Genomic DNA, 26,634 nt, shown 5'->3' on the forward strand with positions numbered 1-26,634 from the left:
TTCTGCCAAGTATCTCTGAAGCATTACCACTGGCAATGTAAAAATAGCTGGTGAGTGAGTATGTCTGTTACTTGACACCGCATGGTTATTCTCATACGTATGTTTGCTTCTTCCCCACCATGAATTCCATTTGGTTTCCCCTGGCCTGATATCTATTTAAGAACATTTTAGTAACTTTGAATTTCTTGCTCACTTCACTTCACCTGGCTGGTCAGGTTTGGGAAGGCTCAGAGCTTGTCTCCTCTAGGTTTTTTTCTGGTTTTGTTTTCAATTCTTACTCCCATTAGGAGTCACGTTAAAAAGGGTGTCATGGAGCATGAAAATAATGAGAAGAGTTAGTTATAAGCAGGCTGCTGTTCTAGGCAATGGGGTGCCGGCTTAGCTGAAGAAAGTACAGCTTGCTGTCCTCTCTCGGATCAGGAAACTGGAGCACAGAAGGTAAGAGGGAAAATTACATGGACTTTTAAAATAAATGGTTAATACTCTGTGTGTGTGTGTGTGTGAGTGAGCGCGTGCGCACTTCAGTATCAACTGTGAAACGGATCAGATGAGAAACATTAAGCAGCATTTATATTTTTTTTCCTACGGTAATTAGAGGTGAAAAGTCTCTTTGGTTACTCTTGCCCATCTCCTCCCAGTCTGGAGACTGCGGAATCATCCCTAGAGTCGACAGATGGGAAGTTGATGGGGTTTTGTGATAGTAATGTTTATGGAATAAAATCTAAACAAACATAATGTTGTACAGAAAACTAGCTTGCTCCTTGAAAAAGGTTGCTACGTTGTTATGAATGTCTCTTAAGTGTGTTGCTTAACTATATATCATGCGGTAAACAACTTGAAGCAAGACAAATCGGTTTGATTTCGCAGCTGGTGCCAGCGTACAGAAAAGATCATTCTGCAGTTTTGGGGGATGTGGGTAGGGTATTTTTTCAAGGGGGAAGAAGACTGTTTCCCCTTTCTTTGACAAATAGAAAACAAATAAAATTTTTATAGACAGCATTGAGTGTGCTATGAAGGACGTGAAAAAGCAAACTAGCTCACATGCCCAGGCAAGGCACAGGGGCCGATATAAATGACCAGAACGATGACATGTATCCAATTTTAATCACTGGAAAATTGCTTAAATGACATGAGCTTTAAGAGGCCAGTTGTTGCAGGAACATCTCAGTCTGCCAGCATAGGGAACTGTATTTTATTATTCCAGCTGCAAAGCTCATCAGAAAGGGGGGGAAAAAAAAAAAAAAAAGGACAAACTATTCAACTGGAGCTTGAGAACCCAGACTAATTATGCTCCGTGAAATGGGCTGGAAATACGCAGTCCTGGAAGGAAGCTGAGGAGGGAAGAGAATTCTAAACCTAGGCCTTTGGTGGGCAAAGAAGCTAAATTTGCCTGTGAGAGGTTTAGTTTTCTAATAAGAGGGGTGCGGTGTTAGTTTGCCATCATTGCTGGAAAGCAAGAGTGGGGAAAACAGAGATGGGGTGAAAACGTATGGCAAAAAACGTAATAAGCACGGGTCCAACCCTGAAGCCCGTGTACTTTTTTCCTCAGTCCTGAGTGGGAATTTGGTCTGCATAAAGACCGAAAAACCTGAACAAAGACCTGAAGGCTGAGCCCTGAGAAAATACCAATAAGTAAAATAGATTTAATTGTGTGTGGTCCAAAATACAATGCAATCTACCCTGTTTGTTACTCTGGTATCTGAGGGTCTTCATTATGCTTCTCCCCCTTCACTTGGTTAGCAAACTATTTGTAACAGGGACTTACCTACTAAATCTGAAGTCCAGAACAAAGAGTGAGTAAGAAAGAGTTATAATCATGCAATGTGAGCCAGAAATGGATCTTCCCAGCCCTGTTTCTCTGACCTGTTTGCCTTGCCCGCTCTCAAGCTTTGATTAAGTCCGGTGTTACCAGAGCCGAGCAAGGGTGCAGATCAAAAAGAAACGAGAGCCAGGAAAGGGCTGGAGAATATCCACTCGCCTGAAATGTGGGATTGTTTGTTCACTTTAACCAGGTGTATGGATCTATGAAGAGTTGTTTGATCAGGCAAATTTTGTGAGTGGTTTATTTAATCTTTTTAGGATTTTGTCTTCTGCATATACTGGATTTTTAAAATCTCTTTAGGATTTTGTTTTCTGCATAGACATACTGGACTGTAGAATACAACATAGAATCCTAGAACACTAGAACTGGAAGGGACCTCGAGAGGTCATGAAGTCCAGTCCCCTGCCCTCAGGAGATCTGATGTCAAGTTTTATGTCTCTCATGTGTCCTCTGTGTCATGGTGGGAGGTGTTTCTGGGAGACGTGTGTTTCCGGCGCGTGTGTGCTGCGCCGCAAGGCAGCGTGCGTTTCGAGACCCATGTGTGCACAATGCTAGCCGAGGTGTATGTTACTGAGCATGTAGATCTTAGGGTATGGGGAGCTGTGCCAGGCTGGTGGTCAAGCTTTGCCCCGAGGCCAGTAGCTGTAACTCCACTTACTTGTGTGAAGTTATGCCAACTGCAGTTGGCCGGAGCGGGTTGCCTGCAGGAGCTGGCGGGCACAAGCTGTGTGTTGGTGCATGCACGTCAGGATCCGTGTCTAGCTAGGAGGTGATTGGCTGGAGAGTGCTGAGCCACTTGTCTGGTCTGTGTGTGCCGCTTGCGTGATTGAGGGGGTGAGGTCCTCTCGCATAGAGTTTGGGCCCTGTATGAAGCTCAGATCTTTGCTCCCTTCCAGAATCCATCTGCGAGATCATCAGAGGGTGCCCTCTCCCCTAACACTTAGGAGAACGGCTTCCCTTCTCTCAGAATTCCCTCACTGTCCTCTCATGCGGTCACGGGCGGGCAGAGGGGGTGTTTCTCTCGCCAAGTTCCCTAGCGCCTGTGACGTACACAGAGGCACGGATTGGCAGGGTTCCATCTCAGTTCTCCCATCACGGATTCCAAGCCATCTAGCCACACACAGAAGTGGCCTCGGCCGCAAGGCAGATTCACTTCCAAGTCTCTGAACTCGCAACCTCCCATCAGCCCTTCCTTGTCGTTCCGCCCCACCCTTTTCCTTGCCTTGTGCATGCTCCCAAATGTTACGGCCAGAGCTTTTTGGAACGACGTGCGAGCGAGTTGGAGCAGAACGTTGCTTGGACGCTTTATAGCTGATGTTCTGCAATTAGAGAAGGAGGGGGAAACGCCCTTGAATTTGTTAGCAAAGTCTCTAAAGTAGCTTCACCAAATGAACCCTGGCCACGCACCAAGGTAATGCCTGGAGTCAGCACACAACGGCAGCTGCCAGTTCACCGCTACTGTAGATCCTGCCTCTCCAGCTCTGCCCCTGTCATCGGCTTTCATTGGATCACACTTGGGTGGCCGTGCCTTAGAGTCAGTCCTGCTCGGGTATCAGCTTTATTTTAGACTGCATCTACGTTAGCTCGTTTGGATGCCCCCTCCGCCCAAGCCATGGTACATCTCAGCTCGGTGTCATGCCTTCGTTTTTGTCACTACCCAAGGCGCAGGGCTAGGAAGAAAAGTCGCGCCGTGGACGCAGCCTCCGCACAAAGGTGCGCACATGGGCAGCTCTGCCGTGCCAAGGGAAGCCAGCACTGATCCTACATCTCCGGAAAATAATGGGAGTTTTGCTCCTTATTTTCGTGGGAAGGGGCTTGGGATTTTACGGGAGAATGGATCAGATCCTGAAATTGCGAGCCAGGCAAATCTGCCCCTGAACTAAAACCTTTCGCTTCGGTCCCTGCAGAATCACTTAGGCTTTGGCCTACGGTAAGTTTCCACCAAAGGGAATTGCCGGGAGAGATGTGCACGGAGGCAGGCCTGGCCTTTGGGGCCCCGGCGGATTCTGATTGGAAGGCAGCCCTCAACTCAGCAGGACCGTGGAATCGGCTGCTTCCTGTCTGTAGTGAGTGGGGCTCTGTTAGCAATTCTCAGGCCAGGTCTACACTACAGGGGAAGGTTGAATCAAGATACGCAACTCCACGTACAGGCCGTCCCCGCTATAAGTCGCTGTGGTATACTGCCATTCCACACTAAAGTCGTTGACACTTGCATCGGTTCCTACATTATAAATCCTCCCATTCCCCGCTCTTAAGACACACACACACAAAATAAAATAAAACAACCCAATTTGCACAAAATTCCCCACTTTAAGTTGTTTTGCTATAAGTCCAAGTTTTTTGGAATGTATCTTAGACTTATAGCGAGAACAGACTATACCTTGTTTCGAGTTTCCCACTTCCATCAGCTTCCCTTACTCCTCACAGAAGCAGGAGTACTGGACACTGATGGGGGCACCCTCTGAGTTTGATTTAGCCAGTCTTAACTAGACCTGCTAAATCAAACTCCGGACGATTGATCGCAGCAGTGTCAATCTTCTGTTTAGTGAAGACCTGGCCATAGTGTCCAGCAATTAGCCAAGCTCATCTCTGGGAATCAAGTTGGTTGAAGGCATTTTCCATCTTCTCAGCCAGGCCAGGAGAGAGATCTGCTAGCGAGATCTGCCTACCCCGGCTATGCATGGCAAATAGGGAAGGAGAAGAAAATGCGAGAAGGAGCACCTGATAATTATCCCTCGCTGGGGGCCTCCAAAATTCAACCGTAGACCTGGGTTCTGAAACCTCTCCAGCAGGGGCAGGGAACCCTTTTTGAGGCAGTGGCTGCTGATCTACAGAAAACTCAGTCGGGGGGCCACACATAAGTGAGAAGCCAAAAAAACCCAAACCCCACACCCTCACTGACAGTGGCACCTGACTGAGGAGCAGAAAGACACTCCCTAGGGGATGTCAGACTAGTAGAACCTAGGGGGGGCAGACTAGTAGATTTTGTGCATCCAGCCCTGCAGGAGGGTGGCAGGACAGCTGGGGTGCCAGCACAGATGCCCCAATGCTGCAGTGGGAGCCCTGAGCCTCGGGGGCCAGATCCAGGCAAGCCAGGGGCTGGATGTAGCCCCTGAGCCTCAGGTTCCTCACCCTCCATCCTCAGTGACCCCAAACACCTGCTGGAGCAATGCGTGCACAGAGAGGGAACCGGCCTTACCTTGGCAACCACGAGTTATGCAGTGTACGGGATGGGTCACAACATACTGTGTCTTTCTGAGCAGGCCTAGATTCTGGTTAGAACGAGCTGCTTGCCTTTTTCGTTGTTATTATAATATATTTCGATCATCAGCGCGCAGCCTTGAAAGAGACCAGAGGAACTTGGCTGTCCCGCAACAGCGCTGAGACCAAATCATCACATCAGGTTCCCCCCGTGGAACAGTAAATCCAACTCGCTCATCAACCATCGCCCGGAAAGAAACTCATGCCAAACACAGCTTAAGGGTATGTCTACACTGGCAGAGTTTTGCTGGAAAAACCAATACTTACGCCCCCACTGCTATTGTGTTCTTTCGACAGAAAGTCAAAAGAATGGAGGGGTTTTGCTAATGGTGGTCAACCTCATTCTATGAGGAAGAAGCCTGTTTCCAAAAAAGCTTTTTCGGAAAAAGGTGTGTACGGACATGGAAGAGAGTGTTTTTTCGAAAGAAGCAGCCTCCAGAAAAAGCACAGGTGTTCTGGTGGCCATTCCTTCCACAGTAATCACCACTGAAAGGCAAGCTAGCGTCCGATCAGTGTGCACGCTCTCTTTCAAAAAAGCCCGTCGCTTTTTCATTGCGCTTTTGCTGTGTAGACGCTCTCTTTTGGAAGAAGTTTTTCTGGAAGATCTCTTCTGGAAAAGCTTCTTCTGAAAGAAGCCTGCAGTCTAGACGTAGCCAAAGAGAAGGAAATTCTGGCCACTGATGAGTTGGCTCATTAAGAGGAAGCCTATGCAAAATCAGAGATCTCTTTAGAAAAAGGCAATAAGAGAGAGAGCACTGTGTTCTGTCTTCTCAAGGTTATTTCACAGCTGAGCAGCTGTTCCAGACACATCCTCCCTGGTATGTAGGCACTAGACTGATTCGGCACTCATTTCGTAGCATTACGGTGGAGGCAGGAGACAAATTCTTAAGAGCAGGATATATTGGGAGGAAAGATATTACTAAGTAGAAGTGATTCCTTTGTGTTTTGGCTCACACATTGGCACGGATATGAAGTTTTAGATCCTGTCCTTCCCTCAGACATGCGCCTTAGCTGGTAAAACACTTGTGACAGGGGCTAATCTACTGGCTTGACGGCTACAGCCGGGAGTCTGTCTGAAATAGCCGTATCCATGCAGCCTGCACAAGAAACCTTGGAAACTAAATCTCCCAGCCATGTATCCCTCTCTGGTCAGAGCGCTTTGCTGCGCCAGCTCTCAGGGCTTGAGCAGCTGATCTAATTTCGGTGGTCGGGTCAGTGCGCAGGGGCGGGGCGGAGTCGGTCAGGAGGTCAGAGTGGAAGCTATGATGGTCCCATCTGGTGTGAAGTTCTAGGGTTACATCTGGTGTTACTGAGCGCTGAGCATGGGGGAATGGAAGCATGGAAATGCAGAATCACAAGAACGAGAATCAGAGAGTCGGATCCAGATTCACGTTAAAAGGCCTAAAGTTTGGTGGCTTTTCTCCCCGACGCTAGATATCGGTAGTGACTCAAATTGGGAGGCTTCTAACTCAGGGTCAAATTCTGCTCCCACATACTCTGCCATAACTCTAGTGGACTTGGTGAAACCACACAGGGACATGAATCTGGAATAAAGGAAGGATTCAGCCCTCCGTTTCTTTCAGGCCTTAGCAGACACACAGGAGATTGTCTGGGTGAGTAATAACCAAGTAAACGCCTCCGTTTATGTCCCTGGAGTGCATAGAGAGGGGCTGGATTCGGAGAAACTGGTTCTTGGTTTTCATCTGCGTATGGCCGGGTTCTCCACTGACTTACACCCTTCTGAGCCCGGTGGGTTACACGGGATGCAGATCAAGTTAGGATCGGGCCTGGTGTGCCCAGCATAAGATAGAAGTTCTGTGCCTGGGGCCCATATAAGAAGGATGCTCAATGGTTTATGATTGCACTGCAGAGGCATTTTCGGATGCCCCTGTCTGATATTCCCTACTTTCTACGTGCAGACAGGGTACAGTTTTCTAGGATGCATTTTGTAGGAAGCCACTGAATCACATGTGGTGAGGGAGCAAGAGGGAAGGAATCCTCCATAAATAAAATCATGAGACAGTTTTTGATAAAAACCTGAAACACACACTTCAGAGGTTGGCGGGCCATTCTGTGTGCGAGGGAGTTGGGTTCAATCAACCCGGGGGTGTTCTGGATCTCACAGGATCTTTAGAAAGTTTTGTACATTTCCCAAGTTGTTAACCGATTCATCCAAACAGCTCCCCGGGAAATACTGGCCACAGCCGTGCAAGATAGGACGTGCCCGCAACTCGCCTGGATTTCAGGAGACGTGCGTGTACTTAGAACTTTTTTGGCTTCACTCAGCTCCTTAGGATCCAGAAATAGGATTTTTTTCCCCCTTCCACAAGATAAAAAAAAAAAAAAATCGCAAAAAGGTTTCTGCCTCAACCATTAGAAAGGGCCAGATAGGCACCAAAAGAGGAAGCCACCAAAACCCAAGTAACCATAGCATATGTCCCGGTCAATGGTGCCAGATCAAGATATTTCTGGGTGCAGGGAGAAAAGTCTGGTCCGCAATTGCCACCCACACAGACCCTGTTGTAGTCTCTTCCCACTTCCGCCCTGAGGCCCAGCGCGGGGCCTAGCAGCCCCGGCATGGGGCTTAACGGGAAGCTGCACAGCTTAGGGAGAACTTGGGTCAGAACCTGGATTTAATGGGGTCACCGGGGCTGGTGTTGGACTTACCAGCGCTCAGGACATCAGGTCTCAGGTTACAGGCCCCCTGCCAGGCCTTGGGCTTCGGCTCTGCCTCCCCCCCCCCCGCCACCGAGTGCAGGGCGGTGGGGCTGTAGCTTTGGCTTTGCCCCTGTCCTGTCAGGGGTGGAGGGGTTGGGCAAGCTCAGGCTTCGGCCCCCACTCCGGGGGCGGTGCAGGCATCTTTGATGCCAGGCGGGGGTCACGGAGAATGGAAGTTTGAGAACCCCTGACCTGGATGACCCCAGTGGCCCCTCCTGGCCTGGCAATCCAGGAACCCGGGTCTTTGTGGGGTCATTCCCCCAAGGGTTTCGCTCTGTAAGATCATACAGGCCGGTGACTGTCCAGTCTGGGCAGCCAACCCTCACCCTGGGGACCGCATGGACCCTGGCTGCTTGCTGTTCGTGGAGGCCGCCGCAGAGATCCCTCCTCCAGGCAGGCAGAGCAAGGCAAGAGCTGCCCTGCTTTCCCGTCTCTGAGGATAAATATCACCCTCTTTTGTGGGCTTCCGCTCTGGTGGTTCTCAAAGGCCCAGGTGTTCTGCCCTCTGCCAGCCAGGCCTGCCCCCTGCTGGGGTCCCCGCAGCGGTTCGGCCCCATTCCAGATGTGTTTTTGCACTTCCTACGCTCTTATTTGTTTCCAAGGCAACGTGCCGGGTGCAGGTTATGGGATGGCATAAAGAGGAGGAGCAAAAAAACGTTTCCCTCCAATATCCACTGTGGTACCAGCAAATCTTTTCCTCCTTCCCAATGAAACGGGCCGTCCACGTGGCACCTCGCCCAAAAAAGGAAATGACGACAGAGTGGGGGAATTGAAGCACAACACCCGCCACTACTGCGAGAGCCAAACAGACGGCTCGACAGTGGGGGGCTGTCATGGCCCCCCATCCTCTGGGGGTTGGATGCCAGAGGGGACCCCGAACACACTCCCTGGTGAGTTACATTCAGCTTCCACGTCACGCCCAACACTGCCTCTTCTTGCCAGCGCTTGTCAAATTCTCTTTCCCTATCGGGAAAAGGCCATTTCCTGCCGACCCCGCCCTCCGGCCAGACGCAGTGCAGGTCCCAGCAGACCCGTCACAGGGGTATCCCCTTCCTCTCCCCTCTCCTCCCCTTTCCCAGCCCTGTGAGCCCCACACGCGTGGGGCTCACAGGAGCTCCATTTGTACGGCTGGCTGGAGCACTTCCGGGTTCCAGTTGGTGCCGGACCAGTAGGAGTGCCGGACCACTGGATGCTGGACAATTGGAGTTTTACTGTATTAAGCTGCTAGGGCAACTGGGGGAATGGTTCTGTGTTGTGTTTAGAAGCAGGCTCGGCTGGCGTGTGAACCGTTTGTTTCACTTGCTGCAGTTTGATTCTTTGCATCTGACAAAGAGGTGCGGTCCCTTTCGGGATAGAGCGTGGCAGACTTTGCGTGCATTGGACTCCTTCATCCGGGGCCCACGGGCCGTATCCGGCCCAGCAAGCCTTTCCACCAGCCGCCCCGGATCCCTCGCCGCAAAGGGACTGGCTGCTCCATGTGACTCTTCACACCGTGGGAGGGGAAAGCTTCACCCGCTGCCTCTGCCTGCACGTCCTCGCCACCACCCCAGTCCTCTACCCCCTTCTGCACCCAACCTCCATCCCAGAATTTCGCTTTCTGCAGAGCCCATGGAATCGTGGCACAGCCCCCCTCCTCCCCCTGCCTCGGCCTGTCATGGCTGGGGACCTCGGAGCAAGGAATTACAACCCCTTTGGACTCCCGCCCCTCCGTTGTGAAGAGCAGAGCTCTGACGGAGCTGAGACTCTGCCCCGTTATGCCTGTGGGGGGAGTGTTTTCTTCATGCCAGGCATCCCAGCTCGCCCACTGCTGGGGTGAGGCCTCCCACGCCCAAGAGGAGGTGTCTGCACTTCCGTGTGCAGGCATTTTCGGTTCTTGTCTCAATCCTGACGGGGATTCACAGGGTGACCTTTCACAAGGAACTGCAGCATCCTTGGTCCAGATCAAAAGATATTTAGGAGCCTGATTCCCAGTCTAAATCAATGGGAGTTAGGTGCCTAAATACCATGGGGGAGGGGGCAGCTCGGCCCATGTGCCTCAGTTTCCCCTTCTGCAAAATTATAATGATATTGTGATTCATGACGGACCACACCACCCTTCCTAGTGGTCCGTGTGCCGAATAGGGAGGCCACTGGCGACTTCCTGCCCACAGCAAGGAGAGGACTTTGAGCCTCCTGATCCAAAGAAAGAAGCCGCTACTAATTAAACCAGGGGTCGCTGAGCCACAGAAAAATCAGTCGGGGGCTGCACACAAGTGAGAAGCCCCCCCCCCCCACAAAAGAACCCCAAATCCTCACTGACATGGCCCCCGACTGAGAAGGCTAAAGACACTCCCCATATTCCCCTCACACACCAGAGCCTTGGGGGGCTCTGGCTAGTAGATTTTGTGTGCTCCAGCCCCTTGGGGAATGGTTGGGGGGGGGCTGGAGCGCTAGCACAGGCTCCCTGATGCTGGGGGGGGGAGTGCTGAGCCTTGGGGGCCAGATCCAGGCAAGCCAGGGGCCTTAGGTTCCCCACTCCCAATTTAAGTTAAGAGAGAACGGCCCTTCGCTGTAGCCAACGGAGACCCGGGACACATAGCAGGCAACGCGGCAGCCATCGTAAGCGTAAGCAAAGCATGCCCTTAAATAAACCTCGCCCGCTAGTCACCCAGTGGAGGCACATTTTGGGATTCCTTGCAGACCCCCTACCGCAAGCGCCACAGGGAGAAATCATCCCACAGAAATACAAAGACACCCCCCTCCTCCACCCAGGGCAAGGCAGGGCTGATGACGAGCGGCTATAATGTAACACACAGGGCCCCTGCCAAAATGCCACAGCGATGCATCATGGTGCGACATTTCCACCAAACGCTGACCCGAAGGAGAAAAAATAAAACCCGGCCTTCAGACATTGCAGCAACAGTGATGTCACCTGCCCCGGCCTGCAGTCAGCTCTGTTGCTTGACTGATCCGCTGCTCAAAAGCGGGCAGGCCGTCCTTTCCAGACCAGGAATAGCCTGTGTAACCGAATCTCTGCATCACAAAAGGCATGGAAGAGCTCCACTGAAAACCGGCCATAAGCCAGCCTAGGAAAAGGGTGAATTTTCCTCCCTGCGATAGCTCCCTTAAACATTCACGTTTCTAAAGCAGCACTTTATTTCAGAACAGAAAGGAGCTGGCGCTGGAAATCCTGCCTGATGCAGTACAGGCAGTCCCCGGGTTACACGGATCCGACTTACATCGGATCCCTACTTACAAATGGGGTGAGGCAACCCCGCACTAGCTGCTTCCCCCCAGCAGACCAGGGAGACGCGAAGCTAGCGCCCCGCCCCCTACCCCCAGCAGACCAGGGAGACGCGAAGCTAGCGCCCCGCCCCCTACCCCCAGCAGACCAGGGAGACGCGAAGCTAGCGCCCCGCCCCCTGCCCCCAGCAGACCAGGGAGACGCGAAGCTAGCGCCCCGCCCCCTGCCCCCAGCAGACCAGGGAGACGCGAAGCTAGCGCCCCGCCCCCTACCCCCAGCAGACCAGGGAGACGCGAAGCTAGCGCCCTGCCCCCTACCCCCAGCAGACCAGGGAGACGCGAAGCTAGCGCTCCCCCCAGCAGACCAGGGAGATGCGAAGCAAGCGCTCCCCCCAGCAGACCAGGGAGACGCAAAGCTAGCGCTCCCCCCAGCAGACCAGGGAGACGCGGAGCAGCTTTTCCCAGCAGACACCTCAGCTTGAGAATAAAGGACTGAGGGAAGTGAGGTGTGGGAGAATAAAACTGAGCTCTGAAGAAATGTTTGGCTAGAGTTTCCCCTACAATATGTACCAGTTCCGACTTACATACAAATTCAACTTAAGAACAAACCTACAGTCCCTATCTTGTACGTAACCCGGGGACTTCCTGTATTGCCAACCCAGGCCCCAACTTTATCCCTTGCCGGCACAGCCTCTACCACAGGCCAGACACAAAATCCCCTAAATGGAACCATTTGAATCCTGATCCACGCCTGAATTTTACAGCTATTTCAAATGCAATTCCAGGACTTCACTGGGTGCAGCTGGCTGCCCTAGTCGTACAAAAGGGTAAAGGAATGCGGCTTCGCCAGGTTACTCAAAGAGTTATAAACAGCTTCTTTGTCCAATATTTCAGCTGTTGTATCATGCTGGGTGCCTTTGGGTTGCTGAACATTCTGCTCCTCTAACAGATTACGCTGTATTCTTAAAATGCTTAACCCCTTATTTCATTTTGGCCTCTTTAGAGTATTTCCAGATACATTGCCATGAGGAAAGGTTCTTCGAGCTAGTGTGAACCCCCATTGCTACAGCTGTGACTTCACTTCTGTACATAGAGCACCCTACTTCTGAAAGTATTTGTGTGCCAGGGTTCCCTGTAAGCCAGGTGCTTGTACGGCTGCCCAGGAGAGATTCAAATGCTGCCCAGCAGATTAGCAGAGTGCCCACAGCTTGGGTTTTGTTTCTACTGGTGGTGCACATTTGCACATGCCTCGCTGCACAAAGCAGAAAAATTATTCTGCATATGGATGGAAAAGATCAGAGGGAACATTGATGTGGGCCCACTTAAAGTGTGTGTCACAGCAACCAAAAGGCAGTCTAAAAAACCCCACCAGAAGAGGTATCTAGTAGAGATGCAAAAACAAACACAAAAACACAAAAATACACTCCACCCCAACCATACAGGACTCAATCAAGAGCTTCTCATACATGTATCATCCCCACTGAAGTCAGGGGGAGCTTTCCCTAAGTCAAGACTAAACTGATGGTCCCCCAAAAACCAACCTACAAAGGAGGAATACACCTTGCAGCCCACCCAGCAGCGACTGTGAGGTGCAACATTATGGATTCACTTGCTGGGGTCACTTATGATCACAGCAGTGAAGAGCCTTTCTAGGGCCTCTGGGGGTCGGCATTAGTCAATTCAAAAAACAAAACAAAACAAAAAATAAAAAAAAGTGAGGATTGTGGTGGTGTATCCAGGCTCAGGGAAAGTCTGTCATGGAGAGCTCATGTAAAGTGTTTCTAAGGCCACCTCTCTACTTGCTGGAGGATCGACCCTCCAGGATTTGATTTAGCCGGTCTTTCCTAGACCTGCTAAATCAAATGCTGAGGGCGCCCCCTTCAGCACCAGTACTCCTCCCTATTGTGAAAAGTAAGGAAAGTCAACGGGAACATTTTGCTCCAACCACCTACTGCTGTGGGGCCGCCCCAGAAAAAAAAATCAGTGCAAGGTACGTCAACTCCAGCTATGCAACTGATGTCGCTGGGGTTGCATATCTTGCATTGATTTTTTCTGCCATTGTAGACCTGGCTTCACTCTGTTTTAATCTAGCTGGTAGGCTTTTTGACACGATGCCATGTCTGCTAATGGTTAAACCTGTTGCGGTGCCTTTTCTAACAGTGGTTAGCTGCTGTTCTTTCTAGGTGGACCGCTTGCTCTCCAGAAGGTCTTAAAATGTTCTTAAGGCTCGTCTGCTCTTGTGCATTAGTAATGGTGATTGTCTTTATGGCCAAAGTCAGCAGTGGCCAAAAGACACATGACCCCAACCGCACAGGTAGATGCTGAACAAATATGACCCTGAACTCAAAGCACCGGATCCAGATCCAGCTGACCTTGGGTGAAGTTTGGCTCTCAATCTGTACCACCAAACTTCACCATAGGTCCCATCTCTAGAACGGGCTTAACCAAAACCCCAGATCTGAATGCTCTGGAAAAGTGCAGACCTGGGAACTTGACGCCATGTCTAATACATAATCTTGGCTATTTTGTCTTTCTGATCTTTGCGTATCCTTTTGGGTGAACGTCAATCCATGGTGGAAACTACAGTCTGTTGGTATTTCACTAAAACGTGCTGGACATTCTCGGAGTTCTCCCCAGGAAAGAGGCAGGCCAAGACACAGCAGGGGGAGTTTCCCATACACGGCCCCTTTGTAAGCATCTTCGTAGCTCTAGGCACCAAGGGCCACCCTTCGGAAAGGGAGAAGTGCTTTGTGACCACGGCTCAGTCAATCATTGCTCTTTGCTTCCACTGCCACGAAGGGCCTGTCTACACTGCGAGTAGACACCCTTGGCAGCTGACATGGGTTTTCCAGGATGGGGCTAAGTGGCTATTTAATTTCAGTGTAGACATTTGTCCTACAGACCAAGATCTGGGACCCTTCTACTTTGGGCTCCATGCTGAGTCTGAGCCTCCACATCACAACTCAACAGCCCCTGAGGCCTTAGAGCCGGAGTCGGCCAACATGGGCAGACACGCATGTCTAACTGCAGTGTAGACTTCTCCTGAGTGTTGGAAGGGTGGCATTGTCCAGTAGAAATTACACTAAAACTCATCTATTCATAGATTCTCAGGCTGTCTACACTATGGAGTTTTTCCGGGATACCAAAAGTATCCCGGAAAAACCCCGCCACATCCAGGGAACGCGTCTGCTCTTCCAAAAAACTTTTCGTAAGAGCAGACGCACTCTTTCGGAAGCCCTGCAAACCTCGTTTCAGGAGGAAGAAGGGCTCTTCCGAAAGAGAGGTTTTTCTGAAATTTGGCCCAGTGTAGACAGGCCAAATTTTGGAAAAACCTCTTCCGAAAAAAGAATCGGAAAAAGGTACGCAAATTGCGGAGCGTAACTTGCATACCTTTTTCCGAAAAACAGGTGTAATGTAGACGTAGCCTCAAAATGCCAAACACATAGTAACAAATTTCTGGCTTTAATCACCTTGGGCTGCCATCAGACAAGTCCCCTAAAGATGAAAAGCTCCCTACCCTATTACTCTGAGGTGTCGAACCTGGCAGCAGTAGCTTTGCTGGTGGCAGCTATTAAAAAAGCTAAGTTTGTTGTTCACTTTCATAGCTCTCAAGATTTCCCCCTTATGTTGCCTGCTCTTGGGGTGAATACTAGATTCTGCTGGCCAAAATACAGGAAGCGCTGTTGTGTTTCCAAATGCAGTATGTTTGGCTGTGTGCAGGGTTGTGGTAGCCATGTTGATTCCAGAATATTAGAAAGACACGGTGAGGTCATATCTTTTATCAGACCAACTTCTCTCTATGGAATCAAAGAGCCACTAAAAGAAATTACCTCACCCGCATTGTCTCTCTAAATACAGCTGGACAGGCATCGTTTACGTTAGTTCTCTGTTTAATACCTTGCTAATTTCCAAGGGTTTCTCTCATGTGCTAGAGGCTGAGAAAAACCCATTTCTTGCTGCTGGGAAAATTGAAGGGATTGGTACTATGGGTTGAACCTCTCTAGTCCGGCACGATTTTAGTTAGCTATATGTCCACTTATCATAGGTGTGACAAAGTTTCTCGCAGTTCTCTAAAGTTTGTTTACAGCCACCAGCCCTGTTCTTTGCTGTTATTTGGCTCTAATTTACCCCTCCATGTCTTCTCAGAGCCCAGGAAGTAGTGGGAGTGTTGGTAATGCCGCTAGACAATATTGACTTCTTGTGGTTCGGAAAATTCTGTGGTTCCGCTCCGGTTAGGTCTCGAGGGTGTCAGACTAGAGAGGTTCAGATTGTAGCTGCTCCATGTCTTCTTACTGTATAAAACATCTCTCCTCCTTGGATTAGGCTGCCAATATGACCTATCACCTCAACTGGTGAGTTGGCCAAGCACCAGCAAGGGAAAGCCAAGTACACTGAGGTGTTAAGCTGAGGGACACAAGAACCAGTATGGAATAATTAAGCCTGTTGTCTTGAGTGCACTAAGGATTAAAGTACAGCTACTCAAAAGGAGGCATCTAACTTCCACTGAGAAGCTGAGAAAGTGGAGCAAAGAGAAATTACGGCAGCTCATTGCCAATTGAGCTGATTATGTGTAAAACAGTGCTAAATTGAGAATTACGGAACAGCAGTTAGCTACTAAAATGGTTATTATGCTGTGAACGAATGAATGAATAGTTCCAATAGATGAACCAGTCACACCTACTTCAGCCGGCACAAACCAAAGCATTTGTTTTTGAATTGCAGAGTTCACTAGAGGTCAAAAATGCTGAAGGTCGAAAACACATTACAATCCTACTTCTGCCAAATCTACTTCATGGAGCTATTTTTAATGCCTCACTAAAAATGGGCAGCAATGAGGCTACATGCAAGCATGAGAGGAAGTTCTAAATACATTCAAGCACCGACAACAACATTACATAAAAGGTATGCGCCCGCAGGATCCATTCACATCACAGGTAAGAGCCGCAGCAAGAATGGGACAGCATGTCATTGGTGTTCTCTTTGTTTTGACTCGGGCTGTTTTATTCCGGGGTAGGAAAGTTGAACATCATCAGAGAAATCCCAGACAAGGAAAAATGGAGTAACAGTAAGTATTTGGCCTGAGTGTGGTCTGAATCTGGAGTAAATCTGAAGCAGGTCCACTGAGGTCAGCTGGTTTACACTAGCCCTGGAAGGTCAGCTTAAGGTATGCAACTCCAGTTACATAAAATTTGTAGCTGGAGTTGGCTTATCTTAAGCCAAGCTTGGAGCCGTCTTCACAGAGGGAGACGGATGGGAGCAAATTCTCCCATCGGCTTTGCTACTCCTCACAACTGCGGATTGGAGTCGCCCTCAGCGTTTGATTTAGCGGGTCTTAACTAGACCCGCTAAATCGAACACCAGAAGATTGATCTCCAGTGCTGCAAGTGAAGATGTGGCCTACGAATAGGTTTGCTGAGGATAAAAGTGTTAAAACTGAAGAGAGAGAGAGAGAGAGAACACAAATCTGAATAATCCATTAGAGCAAGGCTGTTTCCTGAAATATCCCTGACATGGGCTACCACTGACTCATAGTTGGGGAGTTCACTGAAATCCCAGTGTCCAGCTGCCAAGCCATTCCTACAGGAGGCCTCTGTAAAGTAGAGATGGGCAAAACAGGACCCCTGGATCAAAACAGAGGGGGGAGCTCAGATCTGGATTTCCTCTCTCAGCTCTATGGTGGGTGTTTAATTCGGCAGCCTGGCTCATGCTATTAAATGTACACACAAGGGGAAATCAAAAGTAATTGAGGGCTCTACTGGGCCTAAAAGACAAGGCCTGCATTGGAGGTAGAAGAAAGCTGCATCAGCCCGCTAGCAGGTCCAGCATACCCCCTGGCAAGCCCTGGTCAGACTTAGAGGCTGGTGTAGAAAAATGTGGCCCCTTCGTTTGCATAATACCAGGCCTCCCTTTAATCCACTGGACAGCCGCTGACTGAATTAACAACGCTGGGAGCCTTGGGTTATGGACTCCTCTGGAAAGTGAGAACCACTGTTCCTTGCGCTCCGTTAGTGGATCTATTGGAGTTCCTCTAGGCGCTCCTGCCTCCTGCTGGCTATGCTGATGTTAGCAGCCTCCTTGGTTTCAAGGCACCAATTCCCCTGCGGTGTAATGTACTTGGCTTCAGTATGTTATGGCAAAAGCATCTGCCTGGGATTTGTTAATGCACCACGGACCTCACTGTGCTCTGGTATAACTCCGGTTACGCACGTGGGTTTACGCTGGGAATAAATATGTCCTTAACAGATCGCCTGTGAATTCGGGGAAAGCAGGGGCAACTCTATGGAGATCATTGGGGCTGGGCTGGTACAGGAGACTTAGCAGAACAGAGACAAGGGAGGTGAGGTACTACCTTGGTCGGTCTCCGTTCAGCTGGTGAAAGGGTCATGCTTTTGAGTTCCACACAGCTCTTCTTCAGGGCCGGTGAAGGAAGCCGAAAGAACAGCTTTCATGTTAAGCACCTAAATCAGTGGTCAGATGATCAACTCACCCCTGAATCAATGGGAACGGTTGGGTGCTTGGTTCTTTTGAAAAAAAAAAATCAAACCACTCACCGTATTTTCCGGCGTATAAGGCTACTGGGCGTATAAGACGACCCCCTAATTTTTTAGTTAAAAGATAGGGTTTCGTCTTATACCCCAGCGCCCCTCCACTTCCCCAGCTTTACTCCCGATGTCCCTGGTCTGCTGAAGATGGTCCCCAGCAGACCAGGGACACCGGGAGCAAAGCCTCTGAGGACGCCCCGGCAGTGGGACAGCCCCGGTGCGCCTGGGCTGCCCCGCCACCGGCTTCCCCCGAGGCTTTGCAAAGCCTCAAAGCTGTATACCCGGCGTATAAGATGACCCCCGATTTTTGGGGGATGTTTTTTAACATCAAAAGTCGTCTTATATGCCGGAAAATACGGTATTAGGATCTAGGGATGTTAAATAGCGGTTAATTAGCTAACTGAGTAGACGATAGAATTCCACAGAGACAGTTTTGGGGGGAACCGGGTTTTAAGCCGGCTCCCCACAGCACTGGCTCCTGCTCTCCCCACCCCGCTCCCCTCCCCACTTGCTGCCTTTTATATAGACAGAGCAAGGGGGAGGAAGTTGCTAGATGACTACTTGACTTACTTCCCTAATAAGATCCTTACTGTAGGATCTTTTTTTTTTTTAAATCTTGGCCTATAACATCTAGTTTTTGCTCCATCTTTATTACAGGGTCTCTTAATTTTTCCCATAGTGAACACACTCTATCATCTTCCCGCGTAGTATTCAGTATTTGATATGTGGTAAAACCCGGCTAAAGACAAAGCAGTTTGTAGCTTTCACACCCGTTCAGGGTGATTCTAGGATTTCACATGCTTGTGTGTGTTAAAACTACAACTGCCTCTCTTCCTCTCACGTAAAAGTGTTGGCCCTTGCTCAGCAAAGCACTTAAAGACATGCTTAACTTGAAGTATGCACTTAAGTCCATTTAAATCAACAGCTGAACTGAGATCCCTGTTTTTCTTATAAATTCAACAGCGCCTTCCAGTGATTGAATTATCCAGTGATACCCATTTAAGGTGACCAAGTATTTTTAATTATTAATTAAATGATTCCTGAGATTTTGATTTGATTAAACAAAGGATCAAATGAATGGAAGATGCTGTAAGACAAGATGATTGTACAGTCTGCTCATTGGTATTTTCTTGTCTGTTGGCTTTGCAGAGAAGAAACTCCCATTTTGCGATTCCATAAGGTGAATTAATGTAAAGCAAATACGTTCTGGAAGAAGAATTCTGGGAGAAAACATTGCAGACGAGTGGGAATATCCAACAGAATCTTCTGCCTGTTTCACATAATAAATTAATGCTTGGGATAATTTATTCATGACTCACAAAGACAATGCAGGGAAATAAGAAACACGCGGATGGACTTAGTGACTCTTCTAGTATAGGGAGCCTCCTGGATGATACAGACAGAGAGGTCTGCAGCCTCACAGATCGAGCATTCAAGAGTTTGTGCGTGGCAGAACTCGAAGCATCTAACAATGAATTGGAGATTGTCATTTCGCCGGACATCACCTACCAGTTCACTACTAAAATTCACCAAGGGACACTGAACCATGCCATCAAGAGAAGCAACATCTACAATAAGTTATCATCGAAAAACAACGAGCATACAACTTGGGCTTCAACATTCCAGCATCTACCAAAACGTGCGCCAGACGAGAAAAAGGTTGCTAAACACAGCACGGCGGAAATGAAAAAGCCAAATTTACCAGCAGCTGGTCCAAGGAAAAACAAACCTGCCTCAAAAGTGTCCTGTTTGATTAAGACATTTGATAAGACTGAAAACCAGTGTCCAGAAAGTTCCCTGGTAGCAGTCAAACTGCCAGTTAAAAACAGCTCTCAAAAATGCAAATTAATTCAGGGAAATGACATAGCTTTCTGGAAAGACACAGCGCTTTTCAACATGCAGAGGGAACTTTCCCAATTTTCTGACGTATATCGAGATAACCACTGGCTCCGTGACAAACACGAGGTCCAGAAAAGACAGAATAAAATTGATATGAACTACTTTGGCCCACATGTTGATCATCCTGCACTGATGGACATGTCCAATGTGGTTAAGGCAAATCTCACCAGCTCTTCTAAAAAGGCAGCCAAAAACAGGCGCGCAAAAGTTAAAGAACCAGCAAAAAAGGGCAATTTTCTTCACAGTGAGAACAGCGCCTTTGAATCATGGAATGACCGTCATAATAAACTGAGTGAAAAAGAGGAGTTTGCAGCTATTATACCAAAAAAGGAGGCTATTACACGCTTTGAAGAAACACCATTGGTTAAAGGATCCTATACATCTGCACATAAGCCACCACACAGAAAAGTCTCAGGGGCTAGAATTCAGGAAAAGGATTTCCTGACAGATCTATTTCCCCCTACAACTGAATTCCAGGACTATGTTCCACCAGACACTATATCTCAGGTCCCTGTTCCAGTAATACCTGGTCATCTCGTCCCTGTCTCTCCAGCAGCTGAGTTTCAGATTCCGATTCCACCAGCACCTGTACCCCTCATCTCTGGCCCATCAGCATCTCTACCCCAGGTCTCTGGTCTCCCCAAATCACCTGTATACAAGGCCCCTTCTCCACCACCACCTGTGTCCCAAGATGCTTGCACAGAGAAGAAGTCAACCAAGCCTGAAATGGACTATGTCTGTCCACCGTGGAGAAGACAGAGGAATATAAAGAGGGCCACAGTGAAAGCACAGCCGAGTTCAAATGAAAAGTTACCCCTCAGTGGAGAAGAATTCTCCTTTTATCAAAAGCCATCTGCTGTGGAACCTTTTGCTGACACAACTGCAGAAAATAAACAGGGAAACTCCCCTGATTCCGTTAGCCCCTCCTTCAACATCACAAAACTTTTAACCCCAATCATACCCTCAAAACAAGAGATAGCAAATCAACCAGTGAGTTTGACACCCCCAATGCCTGACCCTGTAGCAGCAAAAGAACGTGAGGGAAGCGGATTTAGTGAGTATCTGCCTCGGGATAATTACAAATCTAAAGCACCAAGTTTATTATTCAACCTGAAGGATGTCAGAAAACGTGTGAAAAGCACTTACAGTCCCTCGCCCCTCCTAAAAGAGAAAAACAAGGCTAAGGAAAACACAAAACAAGGGAGTGTAAACATGAATGCTATGGTGTCTACTTTTCCGGAAGACAGTAGCTTCGAGTTTGCAGAGAGAGATGAATTAAGCTATGGACCTTTTGTACCAACAGACACTATCCAGGAAAAGCACAATACAACTGAGTTAAAGGGATACTTCACAGACAGTTACCTTTCTTTAAATTCACCCCAGGCAACAGTCGATCCTGCGTTTTACCAAAATCAAGACAATTTGCAACAGGATCATTCAAATAACAAAGATCCATTGAAAGACATCGAGTACAATGAAAACGTCTCTCTCTCTGGATACCTGTCAAACGAACATGGTTTAAGGAAAAGTCGACGTTACCCTTCACTGAAATGCCACAGTAGAGACAATACAGAAGCAACAGCTGCGCATCAAATGCAAACGTATAATTCCAGCATACAAGGCCATGAACGTGAAAGAGATGCGGAAAGCCAGAATGGAGTCCCCCCCAAACTCCTTCCACCAGCAGGAGATGATGTTCCTTACAATGAAAGTGAAAGCCATGTAAGAAGCAGCAATGAAAATCAAGGCAAGACCAGCAATAGTTCTTCTGAATACTCTTTTGTGACCACAGTCGATCAGCCATTTCAGGAGGACTCTTTCTCGCTGATTCAGCTGTTCCAGAAAGCATGCCTGGAAGAAAGCCAGCGGAGTAGAAGGAAACAGAATGTAGATGACAAGCCAAGTAGGAAAGGGAAACCGGGAGAGGAAGAGGAGGTTCCGTTGTATGCGTTTAGTAATGGGGACACTAGTACAGAAGAGAGGAGCAAGGGAAAGGTGGCACTGGACGAAAGCGAAAGCCTGACTGAAGAGAGGTGGACGAGTGAGAAGAGGGAAGAGGCCAGTAGTGTGAATTCTGCAGCAGAAGACAACAAGGACACTCTCATCCCCAAGGGAGAAGAGCCAACATCGCAATCTTCCAATCCATTGAAACCCAGTCTGTTTCTGATTAAAGACAACACATTCAAATCCTCCCCCGTGATAAAAGCCATCAAGCTGCCTCTCCTTAGGTCCTTGTCCCTAGAAGAAACAGTCAGTAGTAGTTACAGGGAAACACAAAGACAACTGGAAGCTACTGTAGAGAAAGGCAAGCCGCTTTACAGGCAGGGCCGTGATACACCCAGCATTCAAGAAATTGAGCGGTCATTATTGAGGAACATAAAAGAACAGGATGCAAGAGAAGATGGACTTATCAGAAATGGGGATGCGCTGGTGTGTACTCCAGCCGACATGGGCTTTCAAGGGACAGATAACACCAACCTAACATGGGAGCCCACCCTTTCTGAAGATGTAGGGAGTTTTTCATTAAGGACGTTGGGAGAAGATGAGGAAGTGACTCCTACTTTATTAAATAAAGTTGGGAAAAGTAAAGAGGAAAATGTCCACCGAAGCCAAGAGAAGCCCAAGGTAGGAAGGGCAAAGCAGTACTTAGCACGGCCAAAGTCAGCATTAGAAGATAGCTCATCACAACGCCAACTGGGTCCCCCTTTAGAGGAGAAAAATTATTTTAAGAATCATCTTTTCTCCAATAGGAGAGGTGGGTCATGTGCGAAAAAAATAATCACGAGGGAGAGTAGTTCTCCTGCAATAAGCTCTATGTTAGAGAACCATGTGTACTGCCCTGTAATCAGCGATGTTTCAGGAGACATCAGACACTTGGAAGAAACACCTGTGATGTCAGATGATCTTGCGTGTACCCCTGTAACAAACCCAAGGTCAGAGAGCATCGTACACTCAGCTATCAACAGTCCCTTGCCAGAGAAAATTGCCAGTTCGCAGGTAATGAAGGCAGAGGAGATTACAAATCCCGCTTTGTTGAATGTGGTCACAAAGAACAAGGCTGACATTTCGGCAGAGGAAATACTCGATTCCATGCAGAGGAGCCTGCTGGCTGAGGACACCAGCGACTCGAGGCCGACAAACGAGCGATCCCAGAGTTGTATGGCGAAACCGCTGGGCAAACCCCCCGCAGTGCCACCGAAAAGCGAAAAGGCCCTGCGGCGAGCCAAAAGGCTAGCCAACAAGAGAAAAAAGACGGAGGTGCAGCAGAAGAGCCTTCCAATGGAGCAGACAGATGTTGTGGTGAGAAAGCCATCCCAGGCTGGACAGATTCCATTATCCCCCGTACCCTGGAACCATTCTCCACCATCTCCTGTGTCCCGTTCACCTTGTCCTCCTTCAGAATCTAGCCTGGTAAGACTCAAAGGTGCCCCGTCAGTTAGCCCCACGCCCTCTTTACCTGCAATTCAGCGTAAACTCCTTCAAGATCCCGACTCAGGGGAGTACTTCATCGTCGACCTAGATGCTCAAGTTCATTTAAAGACCTTTTATGAGCCAGACACCGGCAAATACATCCAAGTCCCAGTCCGTTCTTCCGAAAGGGGCTTACACCAACCAGCCTCTTGGGAAAACATGAAACCTCCTTGCGTCCTGTACCCCAGTGAGCTGCCTGTATCCGTGCCTACTCTGAGATCAACTTCCCAACAGTCTGAACCTCTTTCGCTCATGCAGAATGTCCCAGGCATGCCAGCTGAAGACTGGCAGGAGGAAGACAGAGATTCTCCATCCCCAGAGAGCCAACCCTATATTGAACCTGTATCTGACTCTCATAGTCAGCATGCTGATGAAACTCAGCGTACTTGTCAAGAAGACACAAGTCCAGCTATATGCATGGACATCATTTCAATCGGTGATTTAGAGGATTTCGTTGTCGAGGGGATCTCTTAAGCCCTGAAATGCTAAATTATTTTCAATATAAATACATTCAGACACGCACTCATTATTTGTAAACACTAACGTCTGGATCTGGTTGTGGCACGGTTTGGGTGAGAAGGAGAAGGAAGGTTTGCGACTCCAAAGGGGAGAGATGTCACTGTGAGGAAGTCTGCTGTTGGGGTCAACCCTGGCTTATCAATAAAATAAAGGGACTATGCTGTCAAAATAAAAATCTGATGGTCTGAAACCACCCTCTGTGGCTGCTACCGCTGTAGCTTTGCCACTGGGGACACAAGGATTGCAAAAATGGACATGATCCTGTCCAGTTTTTCGGGTGGTGCGGTGTGACAAGTGACAAGTAGTAAGAATTCTGAGAACAGATGCTAACTCTACTTACGACTCCTCACTCTGTCTTGAAACCACGTTTACAAATAGACAATATCTGGCGATGAACATCAGCCATAGCGGTCAGAGAGTCACTTTTTGGTGTACTCTGACGAGCCAGAAATGAATGACTAGTCGGTTGTATACCGGTTATACAATACAGCACCTGAACTGAAAGCAAACCCGAAACATTGATAAGTAAAAGCAGCATCTCTACTCATCGGATACACTTGTGCATCCCTGCTAAACTGCTGCTAGCATTTTGAGATGGACAAATACTTCCCTATATTCAGCCCCTAGTCTCAGGAATTTCTCGTTACATAGCTCTCAAACTTCACTCCAGAGTGAAAGTTGGCCTGGAAAAAGTCCACCCAGGAGCAAAATTGAAGGAGATGCAGGTGCAATAGGTTTTGTTAGACTGGGAGGAGTTTTGATTATTGTTTCAGAGGTTTTTCTTTTTCTTACAAAGCACTACTGAAACACAAAGCTAACTTTTTTAAAAAAGTGAGAAATGTTTAATTGTTCCTTATTTTGGACTGTTGTATTCTGTGATTTTAAAAAAAAAGTGACAAGCGACAGCCAGGTTATTCATTTTTAGAAAGTGCCATAAGAAAGTAACTTATTTTGAGCATCCGGTTTTTCAGAAAGCTCTGTATCAATTCTGTACCATTCTTTTCTAAGCTCTTTTTCTCACCCTATACTGGATGGTACCTTGTCAAAGATCTGACTAATCAGAAATGCATGGTAACATGATGGTGCAAATACAATACACAGTAATATGTCCGCTTATCAATGTCTCTTTTTCTGCACATTGGTTTCTTTTTTTAAAATCCTCCTCCCTTTCATTTTGTGCTCCCCAAGGGAAAATGTAAAAGTAAAAGCTCTTCGGAAGAATAACTTTGGGCCCGATTCTCCTCTTACACCAGAATAACTCAGTTGTTCTCAGTAGAGTTTCTCTTGATTTACAATCAAATAAGGGGCAAATCCGGCCTTTTCTCTATAGCTGAAGAAGAACGGGGAAAAAGAAGTGGAACTATAATCGTAAGTCTGACAGAGGTTGTTCTTGGGCACGGTCTAACCAGCCCTGGGATTTCGGGATTTCTCATGAGAGGGCTTGTTCTCATGATATAGACCAAAGAGGTTTGATTAAGCTTCACTTTTTGGATACTTCAATCCACAAATTGAAGGTGGATTTTAAACCACCTGAGGTTTGCCCATCGCAACATACATCTTTACATTCAGAACCTATGTAAGCCAAACAAATGCTCCCTTTCATTGCCCCCGTCTACTGATACAATTCTCGTAGGGTCGATGGTCCCAATCCTCAGGAATCATTCTGTTTAGATCAGTGGGTTTTGGATTGGGCTCTAAATTATTTTCTCTCGCAAATTTTCACAGTCGTGCACAACTGATGTGACGCTGTGATTTGGGGGCCAGTTTGCACCTCTCAGGTCTGAGTTTTCGATGAAATTCAGCAAGATGCCTAAGTATAAGCAAACACGTTTGTGAAAACGCAATTTCTATGCAATCTTTGACTTGGACTGGGCTCATTTTACCTCAGAAAAAGGCATTCCAGGTCCCCCTAGGAAAAGGGGCTCTTTTTTGAGCACAAGCATTTGTAAAACATGAGTGCTTCAGGAACAAGGATTCCTTCTCAAATAGGGGAGGTAAGGCACGAGTCCAGGTTTGAACGCTCTTCTATTTCCTTGCCAATATTTTGCAAACTTCTTACATGGCACCCTCCACATTAGAATTGTAGGACTGGAAGAGACCTCAGTAGGTCTCCTAGGCCCCTGAAGGCATTATATTTTATTGTCTGCTGTGCCAGCTTTTATACAACACAGCAGCTCATCAAGCACAAAGCAAGTATGAAGGATAAATATTACATATCTGTAGGCTTGGAATGATTAGAGTTTCATTGGTAAATGTTGATTTCAGTGAAAACAGGCAAGCCATCAAAAAAATATTTCCATCAATAATTATCCAAATTTATCGAAAGAAGAATGCTGCTTTAGAACTTACTAGAATTTGATTGAAGGATATTTACTTTGTATATTTTGACATGTGATGTTGATAATTTGTGTTTTTGCAGTGATAAAGCTTTAATTTTGGAATCTCCAAGTCTACTGTCATTAAATAATTATGGTTCAATCCCCCCCCCTCCTTTTTGACTCAATCGGATATTAAAACAGCTTTATTTAACTGCAGTAATACTTGGCTGTGTAAAAAGAAATTCTGTATGGCAATATACTTACCACTGCTCCTTCTTTCTGTGCACATCCAAAGTTCTCTTGCTACATTTCAAAGGCAGAGGAGTAGCAGTCAGGACCTGGCGTAAGCGGGCACTGCTTCAGTTCCTGCTCTTGCCGCTTCTCCGCTGCACCTCTGCCTCTCCTTTCCTCTGCTGCAGAGATGGTGCTGGGGGGAACCAGCCTTTAAGCCAGGTACCCCCAGCACCGGCTCCTCTTCCTCCCCCCGACCTTACTGCCTCTGATACAGGGGACGGGGGGAAGCAACTAGTTGAGTAGTGATTCAACGAGTTGAGTAGTGATTCTACAGAGGACGGGGGAGGTGACTAGTTGAGTAGTGATTCGACTACCAGCTAAGTCTATACTTATGGGGTAGTCGACTAGTCGCTTAAACCCCTAGTAGACACCGGAGAAGGTACATAGAACTAAGAAGAAAACATACATCAAGAGATTTGAAAACAAATCTGAATAGGAGTCTTGTTATGTGTCTGGAATTTTCTGTAGACTCCTTCTGTGGGGGAAAAGGTACAGCAATGACTCTGTGGCTACGTCTAGACTGGCATGATTTTCCGGAAATGCTTTTAACGGAAAACTTTTCCGTTAA

The 26,634-nt window shown here is 48.0% G+C and overlaps 1 protein-coding gene across 2 annotated transcripts; it reads left to right on the forward strand.

The window, feature by feature from the left end:
• Window positions 1-26,634, forward strand: C8H10orf71 (chromosome 8 C10orf71 homolog). 2 transcript variants are annotated; one of them, XM_014571017.4, is made up of 3 exons: window positions 1-438; window positions 15,746-15,957; window positions 18,715-26,634. In XM_014571017.4, the coding sequence occupies exon 3, from the start codon at window positions 18,892-18,894 to the stop codon at window positions 23,407-23,409; it is 4,518 nt and encodes a 1,505-aa protein (XP_014426503.3). In that variant the 5' UTR covers window positions 1-438; window positions 15,746-15,957; window positions 18,715-18,891; the 3' UTR covers window positions 23,410-26,634. The 2 variants fall into 2 exon arrangements, with proteins under 2 accessions (XP_014426503.3, XP_089636164.1); XM_089780038.1 differs by lacking the exon at window positions 1-438 and adding an exon at window positions 7,945-8,691.

Source organism: Pelodiscus sinensis, chromosome 8 (genome assembly GCF_052426305.1).
Source record: "Pelodiscus sinensis isolate ZL-2025 chromosome 8, ASM5242630v1, whole genome shotgun sequence".
NCBI classification, from domain to species: Eukaryota; Metazoa; Chordata; order Testudines; family Trionychidae; genus Pelodiscus; species Pelodiscus sinensis.